This window comes from Myxocyprinus asiaticus, chromosome 39 (assembly GCF_019703515.2).
Source record: "Myxocyprinus asiaticus isolate MX2 ecotype Aquarium Trade chromosome 39, UBuf_Myxa_2, whole genome shotgun sequence".
NCBI lineage: Eukaryota > Metazoa > Chordata > Actinopteri > Cypriniformes > Catostomidae > Myxocyprinus > Myxocyprinus asiaticus.
The window spans coordinates 5,699,582-5,715,187 of NC_059382.1; the positions used below are offsets into that span (position 1 = coordinate 5,699,582).

A 15,606-nucleotide genomic window follows, 5' to 3' on the forward strand; every position below is an offset into this window, starting at 1 on the left:
CTTACTTTTTGGAGAAATGTCCTCTGGTCTAATGAAATAAAATGTAAAATGTTTGGCCATAATGACCATTGTTATGTTTGGAGAAAAAAGGATGAGGCTTGCAAGCTGAAGAACACCATCCAAACCGTGAAGCATAGGGGTGGCAGCATCATGTTGTTGAGGTGTTTTTCTGCAGGAGGGACTGGTGCACTTCACAAAATAGATGGCATCATGAGGAAGGAAAATTATGTGGATATATTGAAGCAACATCTCAAGACATCAGCCAGAAAGTTAAAGCTCGGTCGCAAATGGGTCTTCCAAATGGACAATGACCCCAAGTATACCTCCAAAGTTGTGGCAAAATGGCTTAAGCACAACAAAGTCAAGGTATTGGAGTGGCCATCACAAAGCCATGACATTAATCTGATAGAAAATTTGTGGGCAGAACTGAGAAAGCATGTGTGAGCAAGGAGGTAGAGTGATCCTAAAAAATAAAAGTAGTGATCCTAACTGGCCTAAGACAGGGAATGTTTTCTACGATTAAATGTCAGGAATTGTGAAAAACTGAGTTTAAATGTATTTAAACTTCTGACTTTTACTGTAGATAGATAAGTAGATGATAGATATATTTTTAATGCATCGGACAAAAGAAGACAGTGGAAACATTCTTATTATTCCAAACTTTATTTCCAGTGGTTAGTCTGGCTACTAATTGACATTTCAGATGAAATTCCCACCATTTCTGCACCAAAACCCCAAGTCTTATTACTTGGGTAAGATCTACATTGGTTAAATTGGACTGTTGAATTGAACAGAAACGGGGCCAAGAGGTCCCAAGTCTGTCTATTAGACATCCATGCTTACTCTAATAACTTTGTAAAATAGAAACATGCACTTATATGCAAGAGAACATTTCTAATTCTCAGAATTCTTAATGCTCTGGGCCACTATGATGTCAGGCATTCAAAATCGACCGTGATTGGCTGTTGTTACATGTGCTGACCAATGAAAGAGTCTGGTCTGGCCTAAATCATAGATGTAGACTAAACCACTTATTATGGTGTGTTGCTAGCCACCAAATAAACCAGATATGCAGAGATAAGAAAAATTGACATCTTTAAGCTACTTTTGTTTTTATCCCATTCTTCACTAAATTAAAATACTGTAATATATATGTCAATCCCTGTTACTCTGAGTACTGTAAACTTTCTGCAGAACATGTTTTATGGGAATTCAGGCAAAGTTCTGCATGAAAATGAAGAAAAGTCTCTATTATTAATAACAGTTGCATCCCCAGATGGTAACGTATGAAGTGTTTGGCAAGCCATGACGACAGTAAAGCAAGAAAAAGCAGCAATGCTAACTACTTGAAAATTATTAACCCAAACCTCTCTACACATCCGTCTCAGTTTTGTGTGGTATTTAAAGGGATAGTTCACACAAAAATGAAAACCGTCATTATTTGCTCAACCCAATGTTGTTCCAAACCCACATGACTGTGGAACACAAAAGAAGATGAAGGCAGATCGACAGCCTCAGCCACCACTGATTTTCATAGAATCTTTTTAAATACAATGAATGGGATTGGTGACTAAGTCTGTAATTCTGCCCAAACCCTTTTGTGTTTCAATGTAAATCACACATTTGGAAATAATGACACCTTTTCATTTTTGGGTGAACATTTCCTTTCAGCCGTTCTGCAGAAGTTGACCATGTATTGAATGACAACCATTTAAACCCCCGTACTGCATACAAGGTTATAACACTTATTACGATACAGAGTTCTTAAAAGAAGCATAAATAAAACATTTACAGAGGGTGTGGCTGCTCAATCTGCCACTACCCCCAGTCACCACCAGTAGGCATTAAAATGGGTTTGAGCTGCTCAGCTACATCCAATCATTGGCAAAAAAACAACAAAACAAAACAACAAAAAAAAACCCAATACATAATTAAACAAAACTAAACAAATACCTATTGTTTATATATTGATGTCAGAAGTTTACATCACTTAGGTTGAAGTCATTAAAACTCATTTTTTAATCACTCCACAGATTTAATCGTCTTTTAATTAAGTCATTTAGGACATCTACTTTGTGCATGACACAAGTAATTTTTCCAACAATTGTGACTATATCGCAATTCTAGTGGGTCAGAAGTTTACATACACTAAGTTAACTGTGCCTTTAAGCAGCTTGGAAAATTCCAGAAAATTATGTCATGGCTTTAGGCAATTAGCCATTTAGCTTCTGATTGGCTAATTTGCATCAACTGGAGGTAACCCTGTGGAAGTATTTTAAGGCCTATCTTCAAACTCAGTGCCTCTTAGCTTGACATAATGGAAAAATCAAAAGAAATCAGCCAAAACCTCAGAAAAAAAATTGTGGACCTCCACAAGGCTGGTTCATCCTTAAGAGCAATTTCCAAACATCTGAAGGTACCACAATCATCTGTACAAACAATGGCATGCAAGTATAAACACTATAGGACCACGCAGCCATCATTCCGCTCAGGAATGAGACACATTCTGTCTCCTACAGATGAACATATTTTGATGCGAAGTGAAAATCAATCCCAAAACAACAGCAAAGGACCTTGTGAAGATGCTGGAGGAAATGGGTAGACAAGTATCTATATCTACAGTAAAACCAGTCCTATATCGACATAACCCGAAAGGCTGCTCAGCAAGGAAGAAGCCACTGCTCCAAAACTGCCATAAAAAAGCCAGAATACAGTTTGCAAGTGCAGATCTTACTTTTTGGAGAAATATCCTCTGGTCTGATGAAATAAAAATTGAACTATTTGGCCATAAGGACCATCATTATGTTTGGAGGAAAAAGGGTGAGGTTTGCATCCCAACCGTGAAGCATGGGGGTGGCAGCATCATGTTGTGGAGGTGGTTTTCTGCAGGAACGACTGGTGCACTTCACAAAATAGATAGCATCACGAGGAAGGAAAATTATGTGGCTATATTGAAGCATCATCTCAAGACATCAGCCAGGAAGTTAAAGCTCGTTCACAAATGGGTCTTCTAAATGGACAATGACCCCAAGCATACCTCCAAAGTTGTGGACAACAAAGCCAAGGTATTGTAGTGGCCATCACAAAGCCCTGACCTCAATCCGATAGAAAATTTGTGGGCAGAACTGAAAAAGCGTATGCGAGCCTACAAACCTAACTCAGTTACACCAGTTCTGTCTGGAGTAATGGGCCAAAATTCCAGCAACTTATTGTAAGAAGTTGTGGAAGGCTACCCAAAACGTTTGACCCAAGTTAAACAATTTAAAGGCAATGCTACCAAATACTAACAAAGTGTATGTAAACTTCTGACCCACTGAGAATGTGATGAAAGGAATAAAAGCTGAAATAAATCATTCTCTTTACTATTATTCCGACATTTCACATTCTTAAAATAAAGTAGTGATCCTAACTGACCTAAGACAGGGAATGTTTTCTACGATTAAATGTCAGGAATTGTGAAAAACTGTATGTAAACTTCTGATTTCAACTGTATATAAATGTGTGTGTGTGTGTGTATACATTATAATATATATATATATATATATATATATATATATATACACATACACACACACACAAGCCTATCTAGGACCATTAAAACTTTTTGCAGTCTGACATTATTCTCATGACACTTAAGCACATTTCCCCCATCCAATTAATTTATCCAAGAGGCATAATATTCATAAATTACTAAAATGCAAATAAGAATAATATTTTATTTTAATTGTAAACAATATATTGTATATAAATCATTCATATCTCATGTTAGTATTTGTATTACAACCTTTAATTTCACTACAATAATTTAATGTATTACAGTATTTTTTTTAAAGTATTAGCGGAAAAAAAAATACTGTATTATAGTAATGAAAATTATGAGAATAAAGGGAAATTACAAACAACTCAAGTCAAACATTTGGATGCATTTCATGATGAGGGGAAATAATGGGGAAATGTGCTTAATTGCCATGAAAATAACATCTCACCGCGCACAAAAAAAAAAAAAAGAAAAAGAAAGAAAAATCCTGGTGGTCCCAAAATAAGCTTTATTTTTCTAATGCAAAAATAATAAAAAAAATTTTTCCTTTTTATTTGAGGCTGAAATGCAACCTGTACACATTTTCAATACATTTGCCTATATATAGACCTCAACTTGTCAAAAAGGGTTGAATTAATTGTCCAAACATACAGCCAAAATAGGTCTACTGGTTATACTAGGCTGTTGTGTTAGTTCTACAGAGAGCTACAGCAGGGTACAAAATTTGACGTCATAACCACAGAAAGATTTTAGATTACCGGTAGTTTCTATAACACCCAAAATAAAGTCGGGGTCAAATCAGGGTCAACAGCTGTGACAGCATAGCTGCAACACTAACCATCAACAAACCCACAGAGTCAACACATTTACTCTAATTTTCAAGTATCTTTCAAAGTAAATTTTATAATTTGATAATAATCTTCATCATATTTTCTCATCCACTAAGCTCAAACGGCATTTAGCGTTTCCTGCAAAACACAAATCTGTTCAAACATGCCCGTTGCTGCAGCTGCTTAACGTTCCAGAGGGCCAAAACGTTGTCCAGACGTTGCCTAAACATTGTCTAGACATTCCCTTTGCATTTATTTTACTTTCTTTATCATTTTCAGGCGTCCTGTGGTGTCGGCCTCTTGAGGTCACGGATTTGTTTAATTAGATAGGTCTTCTCGTCGCTGAATTGCTCATCCTCAGTGCGGTCGTTCTGGAACTTGCTTAGGAACTCGATTAGTTTGATCTGGTTCTTCAGCAAGATGTCAAGGATGGGCTGAGTCTTGTTCGGATTGGCCACAAACACCTGAATGGACAGAGAAAGGCAGGGCTTATTTTATCACAACACTTAGAACAGTGAAGCTTGAGAAGTTTTAATTAGGACAATGCTTATTAAAGGGAAAACTAAATTAAGACAAAAATTTAAAAGTTGGACTTTTAAGGCTTTTAGTCCATGTCTATGGAGCTGTATAGAGGTTGTAGTCCAAAAACCCAGAAGACAATTAGCATTTTCAAGCCATGGTTTTCGTTTAGGAATTTCCTAAATTTTAGTAAAATAAAGCCTGTGGTTAAAATTACTTGTAGAGACTTTCACGATTTGTTCTAGAACATAAATGCTACCCAGTCATAACTCAAACATTTTGAAGCTATTATGTTTGAAAAAAGCATGTTGCTATCACAATGCTACTTAAGTATTATAACTACTATCAGCATCTGAGCTACAGGCTTTACGAAATGTATAACGGTTGTAGTCCTTATTTAGCAACGGGTTACCAACATGCATTTTTAAAAGACACAACAGGTTTAAAATCCACGATGATCCACGGTATGACTGTGTGTAATTTATGTTCTACAACAAAACATGAAAGTCTGTACAAGTAATTTTTACCACAGATATTATTTAACTTGTAATGCAAAAATCCCTATTCTAAAAACCCACAGGAAGATCCTGAGATCAATTAGCCTTCCGGGTTTGCCTGCAAACTGACATCGCGGCTGAACAGCTAGTTCATCTACATGCTGGTGTGCTCCTTAAAGTTTACAAAATTAACTTTATACATTTTAAATGGGTAAATCAGTTTAATCTTTATCTCCCAGGAAAACAGAGCAAAATATTTGACTCATTTTGCACTACCCAATTTTTTGTCCAATAATAATAATAAAAAAAAACACCTACCTCTGATTAGTAAAAACAAATAACAAAATCATTAGAGTGATGTATACTAAAGGCTATTGGCTTTATAAAAAAAAAAAAGAAAAAAAAAAGGGATGAGCCCTTCGATAGGTCCTGCCGCAATGGGAAATACATCAACACAGAAAGAAAACAAAAGAAGCAATTCCATGGCGCCTTTAAGACGATTAAATAATGACAGGATGCAACAGATGGTGCACATTAGCATAAATCTATGTGTTAGTGTGTTGGTACCTTAAAGACATGGAAGGCCTCAAACTGAATGTTGCGGCTCTTGTCTCTCAGTAGATTCATCATGAGTTTGAGGTTTTCTGGTTTGCTTATATACTTCGTCATTATAGTGAAGTTGTGCCTGTCCAAAAGTAGCTCTCCCAAAAGCTACAAGAAAAAAAACATAAAACACATCACATCTGGTGTAATCGTGCAATCTAGCGACAGAAACTGACAACCAGAACACATAAAAACCATAAAATCATATTATAAGACCAATACAAGGCTTATAATAGTGACACAAGGGACCCAGACAGGATACATGCAGTATCCTCTTTTCCAAATCTTAAAATAAACCTTGAAAAGTAAATCTCTAATTAATCCCAATGAGGCAGTTTTGTCTGAACAAGCAACAATAACCAAGGGGGGGCAGAACTTATTTAAAAATAGATCATACCACAGAAACCATACACACAAAAAAATCAACTAAAGCACAACCAACCGCAAGAACACTCATATTAGCCTGTTTCTCACCTTCAGTGACTGCCTCTTGGTGACGTAGTTTTCTGAGTGAAGAAGTTTCTCATATTCACTAAAGAACTAAAGCAGTTAAGAGAGAGTCATAGGGTAAATAAAAATATGCATTAGTTTGAGAATGAACTTTGTGTTTGGGAAAATCAATAGGGCTATAAGGTAGCCACACTGTGCTAGCTGCTTCAAACAAATTTCAATCACTTTCTGTTACTTTGTAAAGAGTTTTTCATAATATCAAGGATAAAAAAATTTGTTCCGAGAGGAACCGACTGCAGTGCAAAATGACTGACAACTGAGCCAATGACAACAGACAATTATGGAAACTGAATCAATGACAGAAGAGCCCGATGACTCACTCTATCATAGTGCTGTTCCAGAAACTCGGCGCTGAGCATTTTGTGTCTCGTCAACAAATCCTGGAAGAAAACCAAACAAAGGTGTCAGATAAAATAATTATACAGCGAATATGAAGTCTCAATGATCAAAGATGCCAGCCAGACAAAACAAACTCACAAAGCTTGTACGTTTATGTAAATATGCTAACTTTAAAAGTAGCGAATGCATCTGAGGCGATGTCGAAGGTGGACATCTCAACGTATCTGAAGAAATCGTAGAACTGCTCGGAGCAGAGGGTGATCTTGGCCAGCGGCTCGTGCCGTATGCATTCCCTCAGCATTATCCCACAGTTCAGAGCGATATCGGAAGACTCGTATCTACAAGAGCATATTCAGAGGAGAAGGCCTCAATCGAAAGTCAGAGGAAGACTTAAAGCTGATAGGGCTGATGTAGGATTAGATGTAACCATTGTTAATGCTGACTTACAAGACATCTTAAAACTAAGTAGTGATCTGAGATCATATATATTTGTCACCAAAAGGAAGCCTTTGATCTCTTAGGCCATGCTGACACTAATCCATTTTCGTTTGAAAACTGTTTTCGGTTTCCTAACGTCAAAGGTTTTCCAAAGTATATGGTTATGTAGCGAATTTTCGAAAGTCTTCGTTTATGGTGGAGGAAAAAGACATTCCAAAGTGGATGAGAGGCGCAAACGTAGCATTAGTGCATTTTCAAAAGTAAAGATTTTATCTAACCATGAGCCGCAGGAAATAAGGAAAAAAATAAGAGCTGATGTAACTAAACTGACAAACGTATCTTTGAGATATTCTGTATTAAATGGTTAGATATGAATTAATCAAAAATAACAAGTGCGAGTTAAAAATTAAATGAACGTCTTCAAAATAATTACATGTAATTGTGAACATGTTAAACATGTCTCACCCTTTAAGCAGCATGAACAGTATGTTCTGTTGAGTACACAGGTATTCCACAGTGGGTGTCCGTGTGCCGATCTGACGTCTCAGAATATTGTTAAAGATTTGCGCCACATCTTTCTTGCCCTAAAAAAACAAATGATACACAGATTAGTTACTGAGGTTGACAGAGTCTCATAGTACAGGCACATGGATGTTTACTAAGATGGGAATTGGATACGATTTCATTTCTGTCATGAACATTTTTCCGCCATACTGGATTTTTTGCTAAATTTACTTTCGCAAACTAGTCCTGGGCTGTTCGCTCAATCAGAATCCAAAATAAAAATTGAAATTTCGATTCAACGTTGCATTGGCATGGCAAAATTACAGTAAGTGGGTGTGGCCACCTTTACTTATTTGGTTATAACTCTTAAACAGAAACAAGATATTTTCACCAAATTTGGGACACTTATGTACGGGTCCTATCTGACCTCAGTAGCGAAATACCAATGATAAACCTAAAAACAGCTCAAACTATAGGACTGCTGGTCCAATCGACTTGAAATTTTGTCCAGGGTGCCATCAAACTCTATCAGGACAGTCGCATCTTAAAAAACATGGCCACAATCGACCAATCAACTTTCAGCAGCTATTAGACAAGGTTAAAAAAAGGCAGATTGGAAATTTGACTCTTTGCCCCAGATGTCTGTACAAAATGTTTAAAAAAAATTGCCACTAGGAGGTGCCATCTCGTTTTACATGCATGTAAATGGTTGTATATTCAATGGTGATTCACACAGATACATGTTATTCATATCATATGATTGATCTCTTCATTCAGAACAGCCTCATGAACCATTGGTGTCACTCAAATAATTTATCAAATATTTTAGATTATTTAAAAAAAAAACTTCTGCAAACTAGTCATGGGTTTTTCAGTCAACCTCATCAGAAACAGGGCAGTAAAATTATTTAAACTACCTGGCTTAGTAATTATATAATGGCAAGGCTATAACAGGGTGATCAAAAAATATGGGCATGGCCCAAAAACCTATAACTCCTAAACGACATCCGATTTTCATCAAATGTAGTACGCATTTGCGATGCGATTCTGAAGAAGCATGCAACATTTGGTGGAGATCGGACAATAGGTGGCACTATAACACTTAGGAATGTTCAAAAGTCCATATATCAATGGTAATTTACCTGATATTGCAGAAAACTATGGTGCTTTATCTCTATTTTATGTGCAAACAGGCTGTTTGAATAATGCTTAATATCTTGTAACACACACTAAAAGGCCCTATGCCACTTGAACCCCAATAATTGCTGCTTGCAGTTTTATTTTTAAAATATTTTTTCTATGTAAACTTGCGCTTGAGGGACGTCTTTGAACGTTGCGCAGTGCCTCCTTGCTTTTCAGCTCCTCGCACAGGAGCACCGCATTTTTTAGACACTGTCTATGTGATATTTACAATATATTGTTGTGGGATTTCAGGTCTAGTCAACTGACTACATATACAGTACAGTATGCACCTCAAAGTCAATGAGTTGCAGGTCTGTGATGAGTGTGCTGAGCAGACCGCTGTTGTAAAGCTCTTGAGCAAGCTGAGCCACGGCTTCTGTCTGTGGCTCCTTCTCATTAGTGCCGTAGAGAATCTCCTTCATCGCCAGCAGAGCTTTGGACACCTCCTCAGAGGCCTACAAACACACGCACACCTCATTAATTGCTTTCACAAACCATTTATCACTGGATACCTTTTACAGCATAATCCCAAACACGTGTGTGTGGTACCTTCTCAGCCTTCCTATCCGAGATGTCCTGTTTCTCCAAAAGGGTCATGTTGTCCTTCAGGTTCTTCACAATGTCCGCCGGACACTTGTGAGACTTACCGAAAGGGAATGGCATAGCAACACGTCACCAGGATAACCAGGTAGCAGAGAGCCCACCTCTGAAACTGAACAGGAAACAGAAGATTTGTGGAAATGAGGGAGAGAAAACTAATGGTTTAACCGAAGATCGAACAAACAAATGAACTGTACCTATGATGTAACAAAATTCTCAAGATGATGAAACAGCACTTCTCTGAATTTCAGGGCAACTTTGACTTCATTAGAATTCAAGACTAAACTGAAAAGGCAGAAGGAAATAGATCAGTTGATAAAGTCAAACACTTTCTAAAAACATCTTCACAAAAACAAAGCTCACCTCACACCTGATCAAACATGGCAATATACATGATCGTCATTATCAACCACACCCTATCTAAACAACAGGTATAACACACACACACACACACACATTCCCAGGTGTCTATAATAGTAATGTACTACTGACCCTTGGCCCCTTGCTCAAGAATGCACACTGACTCAGTATTAAGATTGACATTTAAAGGGAGTTTACTCAAAAGTGAAAATTCTGTCATCATTTGCTCATCCTCATTAATATGGGTTTTGTACCAACTTTACTTTCTTTCTTCTGTGGAACACATAAGGAGATGTTAGGTAGAATAACAACATCAGTCCCATTCGCTGTCAAAGCATGGAAAAAATATAAAATGAAAGTGAATGGTGACTGAGGCTTTCATTCTGCCTGATATCTTCTTTTGTGTCTCACAGAAAGAAAGTCATAAGGGTTTGGAACAACATGAGGTTGAGTGAATGATTACAGATGTTTTGCTTTTTTTTTCTTCTTTCAGATGCACACACACAGGTGTGTCAAACAATGGCATAAAATAATGACTATTTCAAACAGGTTTCTTGAACACTCTCCCAGTCTGCAATTGGTCGGAAAACAGGTATTCCCGCCACAAACTCATGCCATTGGTTGAGCCAGCTGTGTCGGGCCAGTTAGGATGCTCAAACAAACAAGGCAATGTTCTGATTTATTTATACGTTTCAGTGAAATATAGTGAAGATAGGGAAAAAGCATTTTAACTTTAAAAATAAAATTACACACACCACCTTTAAGTGTCCAAATACTTTTAGGGGCCTTGGTATCTACAGCTGCAGACGTCAAATATGCCTTGAACAGTACATGTAGCAGTTCTTGGGATCCGTGCGTCACAGTACCATACGTCCAGCCGATTAATCTCCATGCAGCTTCGTGCAAGGTAGCCAAATCCTTGACCTGGTGACCACATTCTCCATGTCTGCCCCTAATGCAAATCTGAACCCACACAGATGCCACGGCTCACTAAGACAGCTGCCTTGCCTGCCCAGTTATATGCAAAGGGATATGTCTAAATATTCACCACACTAGAGTTGCAATGGTTGCATGTGGTCAGTTATGCATCACTCTGATCAGCCACCCTACTGCATTGGAAAATACGATTCTAATAACTTTTGTTTTTTTTTTTGCATATTTTATTAACATTGCAACAAACGTCTTTGACTTCGAAGCATGTGAACTGGTAAGAGTAGAGTTGAAGTCAGAAGTTTACATACACCTTAGCCAAATACATTTAAACTAAGTTTTTCACAATTCCTGACATTTAATTGTAGAAAACATTGCCTGTCTTAGGTCAGTTAGGATCACTACTTTATTTTAAGAATGTGAAATGTCGGAATAATAGTAGAGAGAATTATTTATTTCAGCTTTTATTCCTTTCATCACATTCTCAGTGGTTAGAAGTTTACGTACACTTTGTTAGTATTTAGTAGCATTTCCTTTAAATTGTTTAACTTGGGTCAAATATTTTGGGTAGCCTTCCACAAGCTTCTCACAATAAGTTGCTGGAATTTTTACCCATTCCTCCAGACAGAACTGTTGTAACTGAGTCAGGATTGTAGGCCTCCTTGCTCACACACGCTTTTTCAGTTCCGCCCACAAATTTTCTAGCGGACTGAGGTCAGGGCTTTGTGATGGCCACTCCAATACCTTGACTTTGCTGTCCTTAAGCCATTTTGCCACAACTTTGGAGTTATGTTTGGGGTCATAGTCCATTTGGATGACCCATTTGCAACCACGCTTTAACTTCCTGGCTGATGTCTTCAGATGTTGCTTCAATATATCCACATAATTTTCCTTCCTCATGATGCCTTCTATTTTGTGAAGTGCACCAGTCCCTCCTGCAGCAAAGCACCCCCACAACATGATGCTGCCACACTTCTGAAAACAAAAGACAAGGAAAGCAAAGGGCCCAGATGGTGTTTCACACACTTGTCTAAAATCCTGTGCTAACCAGCTGGCCCCCATCTTCACACTGATCTTCAATAGATCACTGGAGCAGTGTGAAGTCCCATGCTGCTTCAAATGCTCAATCATCATTCCCAAACCCAAAATCACAGGACTTAATGACTACAGACCCATCGCTCTAACGTCTGTGGTATTGAAATCATTTGAGAGACTGGCGTTGGCCCACCTGAAGAACATCACTGGACCCTTTCTAGATCCCCTTCAATTTGCTTATCGAGCAAACAGGTCTGCGGATGATGCAGTCAATATGGGATTGCATCATATCCTGCAACATCTGGACAGACCAGGGACATATGCAAGGATCCTTTTTGTGGACTTCAGTTCGGCTTTCAACACCATCATCCCAGCTATACTCCACAATAATTTACACCAACTCTCTGTTCCCATGTCTATCTGTCAGTGGATTACCAGCTTTCTGACGGACAGGCAGCAGCTAGTGAGACAGGGGAAATTCACTTCCAGCACATGTACAATCAGTACTGGTGCACCCCAGGGATGTGTGCTCTCCCCACTACTCTTCTACCTGTATTCAAATGACTGCACCGCCAAGGACCCCTCTGTCAAGCTCCTGAAGTTTGCAGACGACACCACTGTCATCGGCCTCATCCAAGATGACGATGAGTCTGCATACAGAAGGGAGGTTGAATGGCTGGCTCACTGGTGTTGTCAAAACAACCTTGAGCTGAACACGCTCAAAATGGTGGATATGATTGTGGACTTTAGGAGAAACACCCCTACACTGACCCCCCTCACCATTCTGAACATTCTGAGTCATTCAGGTTCTTGGGCACTACCATCTCACAGGACCTGAAGTGGGAGACCCACACTGACTCCACTGTGAAAAAGGCCCAGCAGAGGTTGTATTTCCTTCGCCAGTTGAGGAAGTTCAACCTGCCACAGGCGCTGCTGATACAGTTCTACTCAGCAGTCATTGAGTCTGTCCTCTGCACTTCAATAACTGTCTTGTTTGGTGCAGCTACAAAATAAGATATCAGAAGACTACAAAGGACAGTTCGGACTGCTGAGAGGAATATTGGTTGCCCCCCTGCCCTCCCTTCAAGAACTGTACACTTCCAGAGTGAGGAAATGGCTGGAAAAATCACTCTGGACCCCATTCACCCAGCCCATTACCTTTTTGAACTGTTGCCTTCTGGTTGGCACTACAGAGCACTGAGCACCAGAACCGTAAGACACAGGAACAGTTTTTTCCCTCAGGCTATCCGTCTCATGAACAGTTAAAACTGCCCCATTGAGCAATAACTATGTGCAATACACAGCCTAATCTATTTATATTTATCTAACATACCACACCTCTTCTGTCATTACATTCCCTTGCTTCTGTATATAACAGATTTGTATTTATATACTGTACATACATGTAATATATATATATATATATATATATATATATATATATAGTCCTATTGTGTATTTCTATAAAAACTTTATTTTCTATTCACTTTTTATTTTTATTCTATTTTTTATTATTATTATCTCTGGCTTGTTGCTGTATTGTTTGTGCACTGGAAGCTTCTGTCACCAAGACAAATTCCTTTTATGTGTAAGCATACTTAGCAATAAAGCTCATTCTGATTCTGAACCTAAGTGTATGTAAACTTCTGACTTCAACTGTAGATGACAGACAGATAGATAGACAGATATATAGACAGGTATAAAAATATTAAATAAACATATACATTTTACACTCTATTAAGCTCCAAAATTAATTTAAAAAAAAAATTCACATTTTTGTAGAAGCAGGAACAGTAATCAATGGATGCCGATAATCTCAAAAAAGGAAATAACTGCAGCCTTGCTGATATACATCTGTAAATTCCTGATCAATTGCACACAGTATTCAAACATCTCTGTTTTTACGGTGCGAGAGGAAGGTGTGCATAAAAATGGCAGGTAAATCCAGAAAAGCACAAATAGGAAGCAGTAACATGTATGTGCCCTAACTGAAACCACTGTCAATATTCACAGACCAATCAGCATATAGTGTATAGAGGAAAATGCAGGTAATAAACCAAACCAACAACAATGCATTTCCTAAATCATACTTTCGAACAATTTAAAACAGCTTTAAACACTTCCAGATTGTCAAAATCCAACGTATATTTGCCAATACATTTCCAGTATCTGCAACAGAGCAGACTAATCATCAAAAAGCTTTATGTTTCATGGATGGTACATCTACATTTCTGTTACTGAGCTGAGACTACAGCCAATATCTATACGTGTGATATAGCCTATATACCCTATAATTGAGTTTGCTCAACAGTCTGTGAGTTTGTGTATTTTAACTCTCTCAACCTAACCCAGACAGCATTTTTGACATCATCATTATATAATGCCCAAAAATGCTGATTGAAAAGTATCTACAATGCCCAAAATGCTGTCTAGCTATGCTACTCACTAAGTTTAGAGGCACAGTCTTTCTCTTTTGCGCAATGAAAGGACTACTGTGATGAATTTAGATCAATCAGGCCTCAATGAAGACGCTACAAAACACAAAAGATATGCAGTCTAAATGCACATCTAATCTCAGTTTCAGAGCGTATATGAATGATGCATTTGTGGTTTTGTATATGATGGCTCTGATAGGCCTCTGTATGCACTTAACAACATTTAGTTTTAAAACAACAAAAAGACAGCAGAAGGAAACAAACAAAATCACACCTTATTTGGGTCTCCTTCGGTCTTGTCTTGCAAATGCCGGTGTAAATCCTGGAATATTATAGTTTAGCGTGTTATTTGTTAGGCAGTTTTTTTTGGTTTTTTTTGTGCAGACAACCGTGTGTGTGTGTGTGTGTGTGTATTTTCATTACACATACAGTCACCAGTGCACGAACGCCGGACTTCCGGAAACCAACAGCGAGTGTGATTTCAAAATAAAAGTACCCAACACTGGGTGAGGTAAAAAAAAAAAAAAAAAAAAAAAAATATATATATATATATATATATATATATATATATATATATATATATATATATATATATATATATATATATGAATGAAATATACAGAAAAATGAAATCTGAACTGACATTCGTTTTAAACTTAACCCTCGTGCAACAATTTAAAAAAGTTACTCAGAGGTCCTAAGAGGACAAAAATGTCAGTGTCAAAAAACTGCCATAATAATATTATATATTAATATTATTTTCCACTTTCAATTAGTGAATTTTTTAACCAACATCAGTCCTGATCATAACTACCAAATATTCATTCATTTTCAGGATTTTAACCCTTTAAATGCCAGTTTGTTTACATAATGTCACTGTTATTTTTTACACACACACACACACACACACACACACACACACACACACACACACACACACACACACACACACACACACACATACTTCTCAATACACACATATAAAACACACTCTGACATCCGTACCAACACACCCACACAATTTTAGCTACATCATTTATTCAATTGGCCTGCAGTGCTCTATAATAAAGCAAACAGGTTCCATAGGCTAAACATGAGAAAATGGTGCCATCTGGTGGAAAATATTAAAATGTTTAATTTTGAAGCCAGATATCGGCATTGGCCATTAAAAAACCTATATCGGCGGTTGACCACTAACCAACATTATAGTCTGTATCAACAAACTTTACATATCTAGTTTAATCAGACTTTTGTACCACACAAAATAAAAAAATCAAAGTCTACTT

The 15,606-nt window shown here is 37.6% G+C and overlaps 1 protein-coding gene across 5 annotated transcripts; it reads right to left on the reverse strand.

Moving 5' to 3' along the window:
• Window positions 1–644: 644 nt before the first annotated feature.
• On the reverse strand, window positions 645–14,756 carry LOC127429770 (calcium-binding protein 39-like). 5 transcript variants are annotated; one of them, XM_051678933.1, is made up of 11 exons: window positions 14,595–14,751; window positions 10,679–10,883; window positions 9,758–9,845; window positions 9,510–9,672; window positions 9,251–9,415; window positions 7,740–7,858; window positions 7,006–7,174; window positions 6,818–6,877; window positions 6,462–6,527; window positions 5,952–6,095; window positions 645–4,832 (listed from the first exon to the last, which is right to left on the reverse strand). In XM_051678933.1, the coding sequence occupies exons 4-11, from the start codon at window positions 9,621–9,623 to the stop codon at window positions 4,644–4,646; spliced, it is 1,026 nt and encodes a 341-aa protein (XP_051534893.1). In that variant the 5' UTR covers window positions 9,624–9,672; window positions 9,758–9,845; window positions 10,679–10,883; window positions 14,595–14,751; the 3' UTR covers window positions 645–4,643. The 5 variants fall into 5 exon arrangements, with proteins under 5 accessions (XP_051534893.1, XP_051534891.1, XP_051534895.1 ...); XM_051678931.1 differs by lacking the exon at window positions 10,679–10,883 and having other exon boundaries at window positions 14,595–14,750; XM_051678935.1 differs by lacking the exon at window positions 10,679–10,883 and having other exon boundaries at window positions 9,758–9,840; window positions 14,595–14,743.
• Window positions 14,757–15,606: the final 850 nt, after the last annotated feature.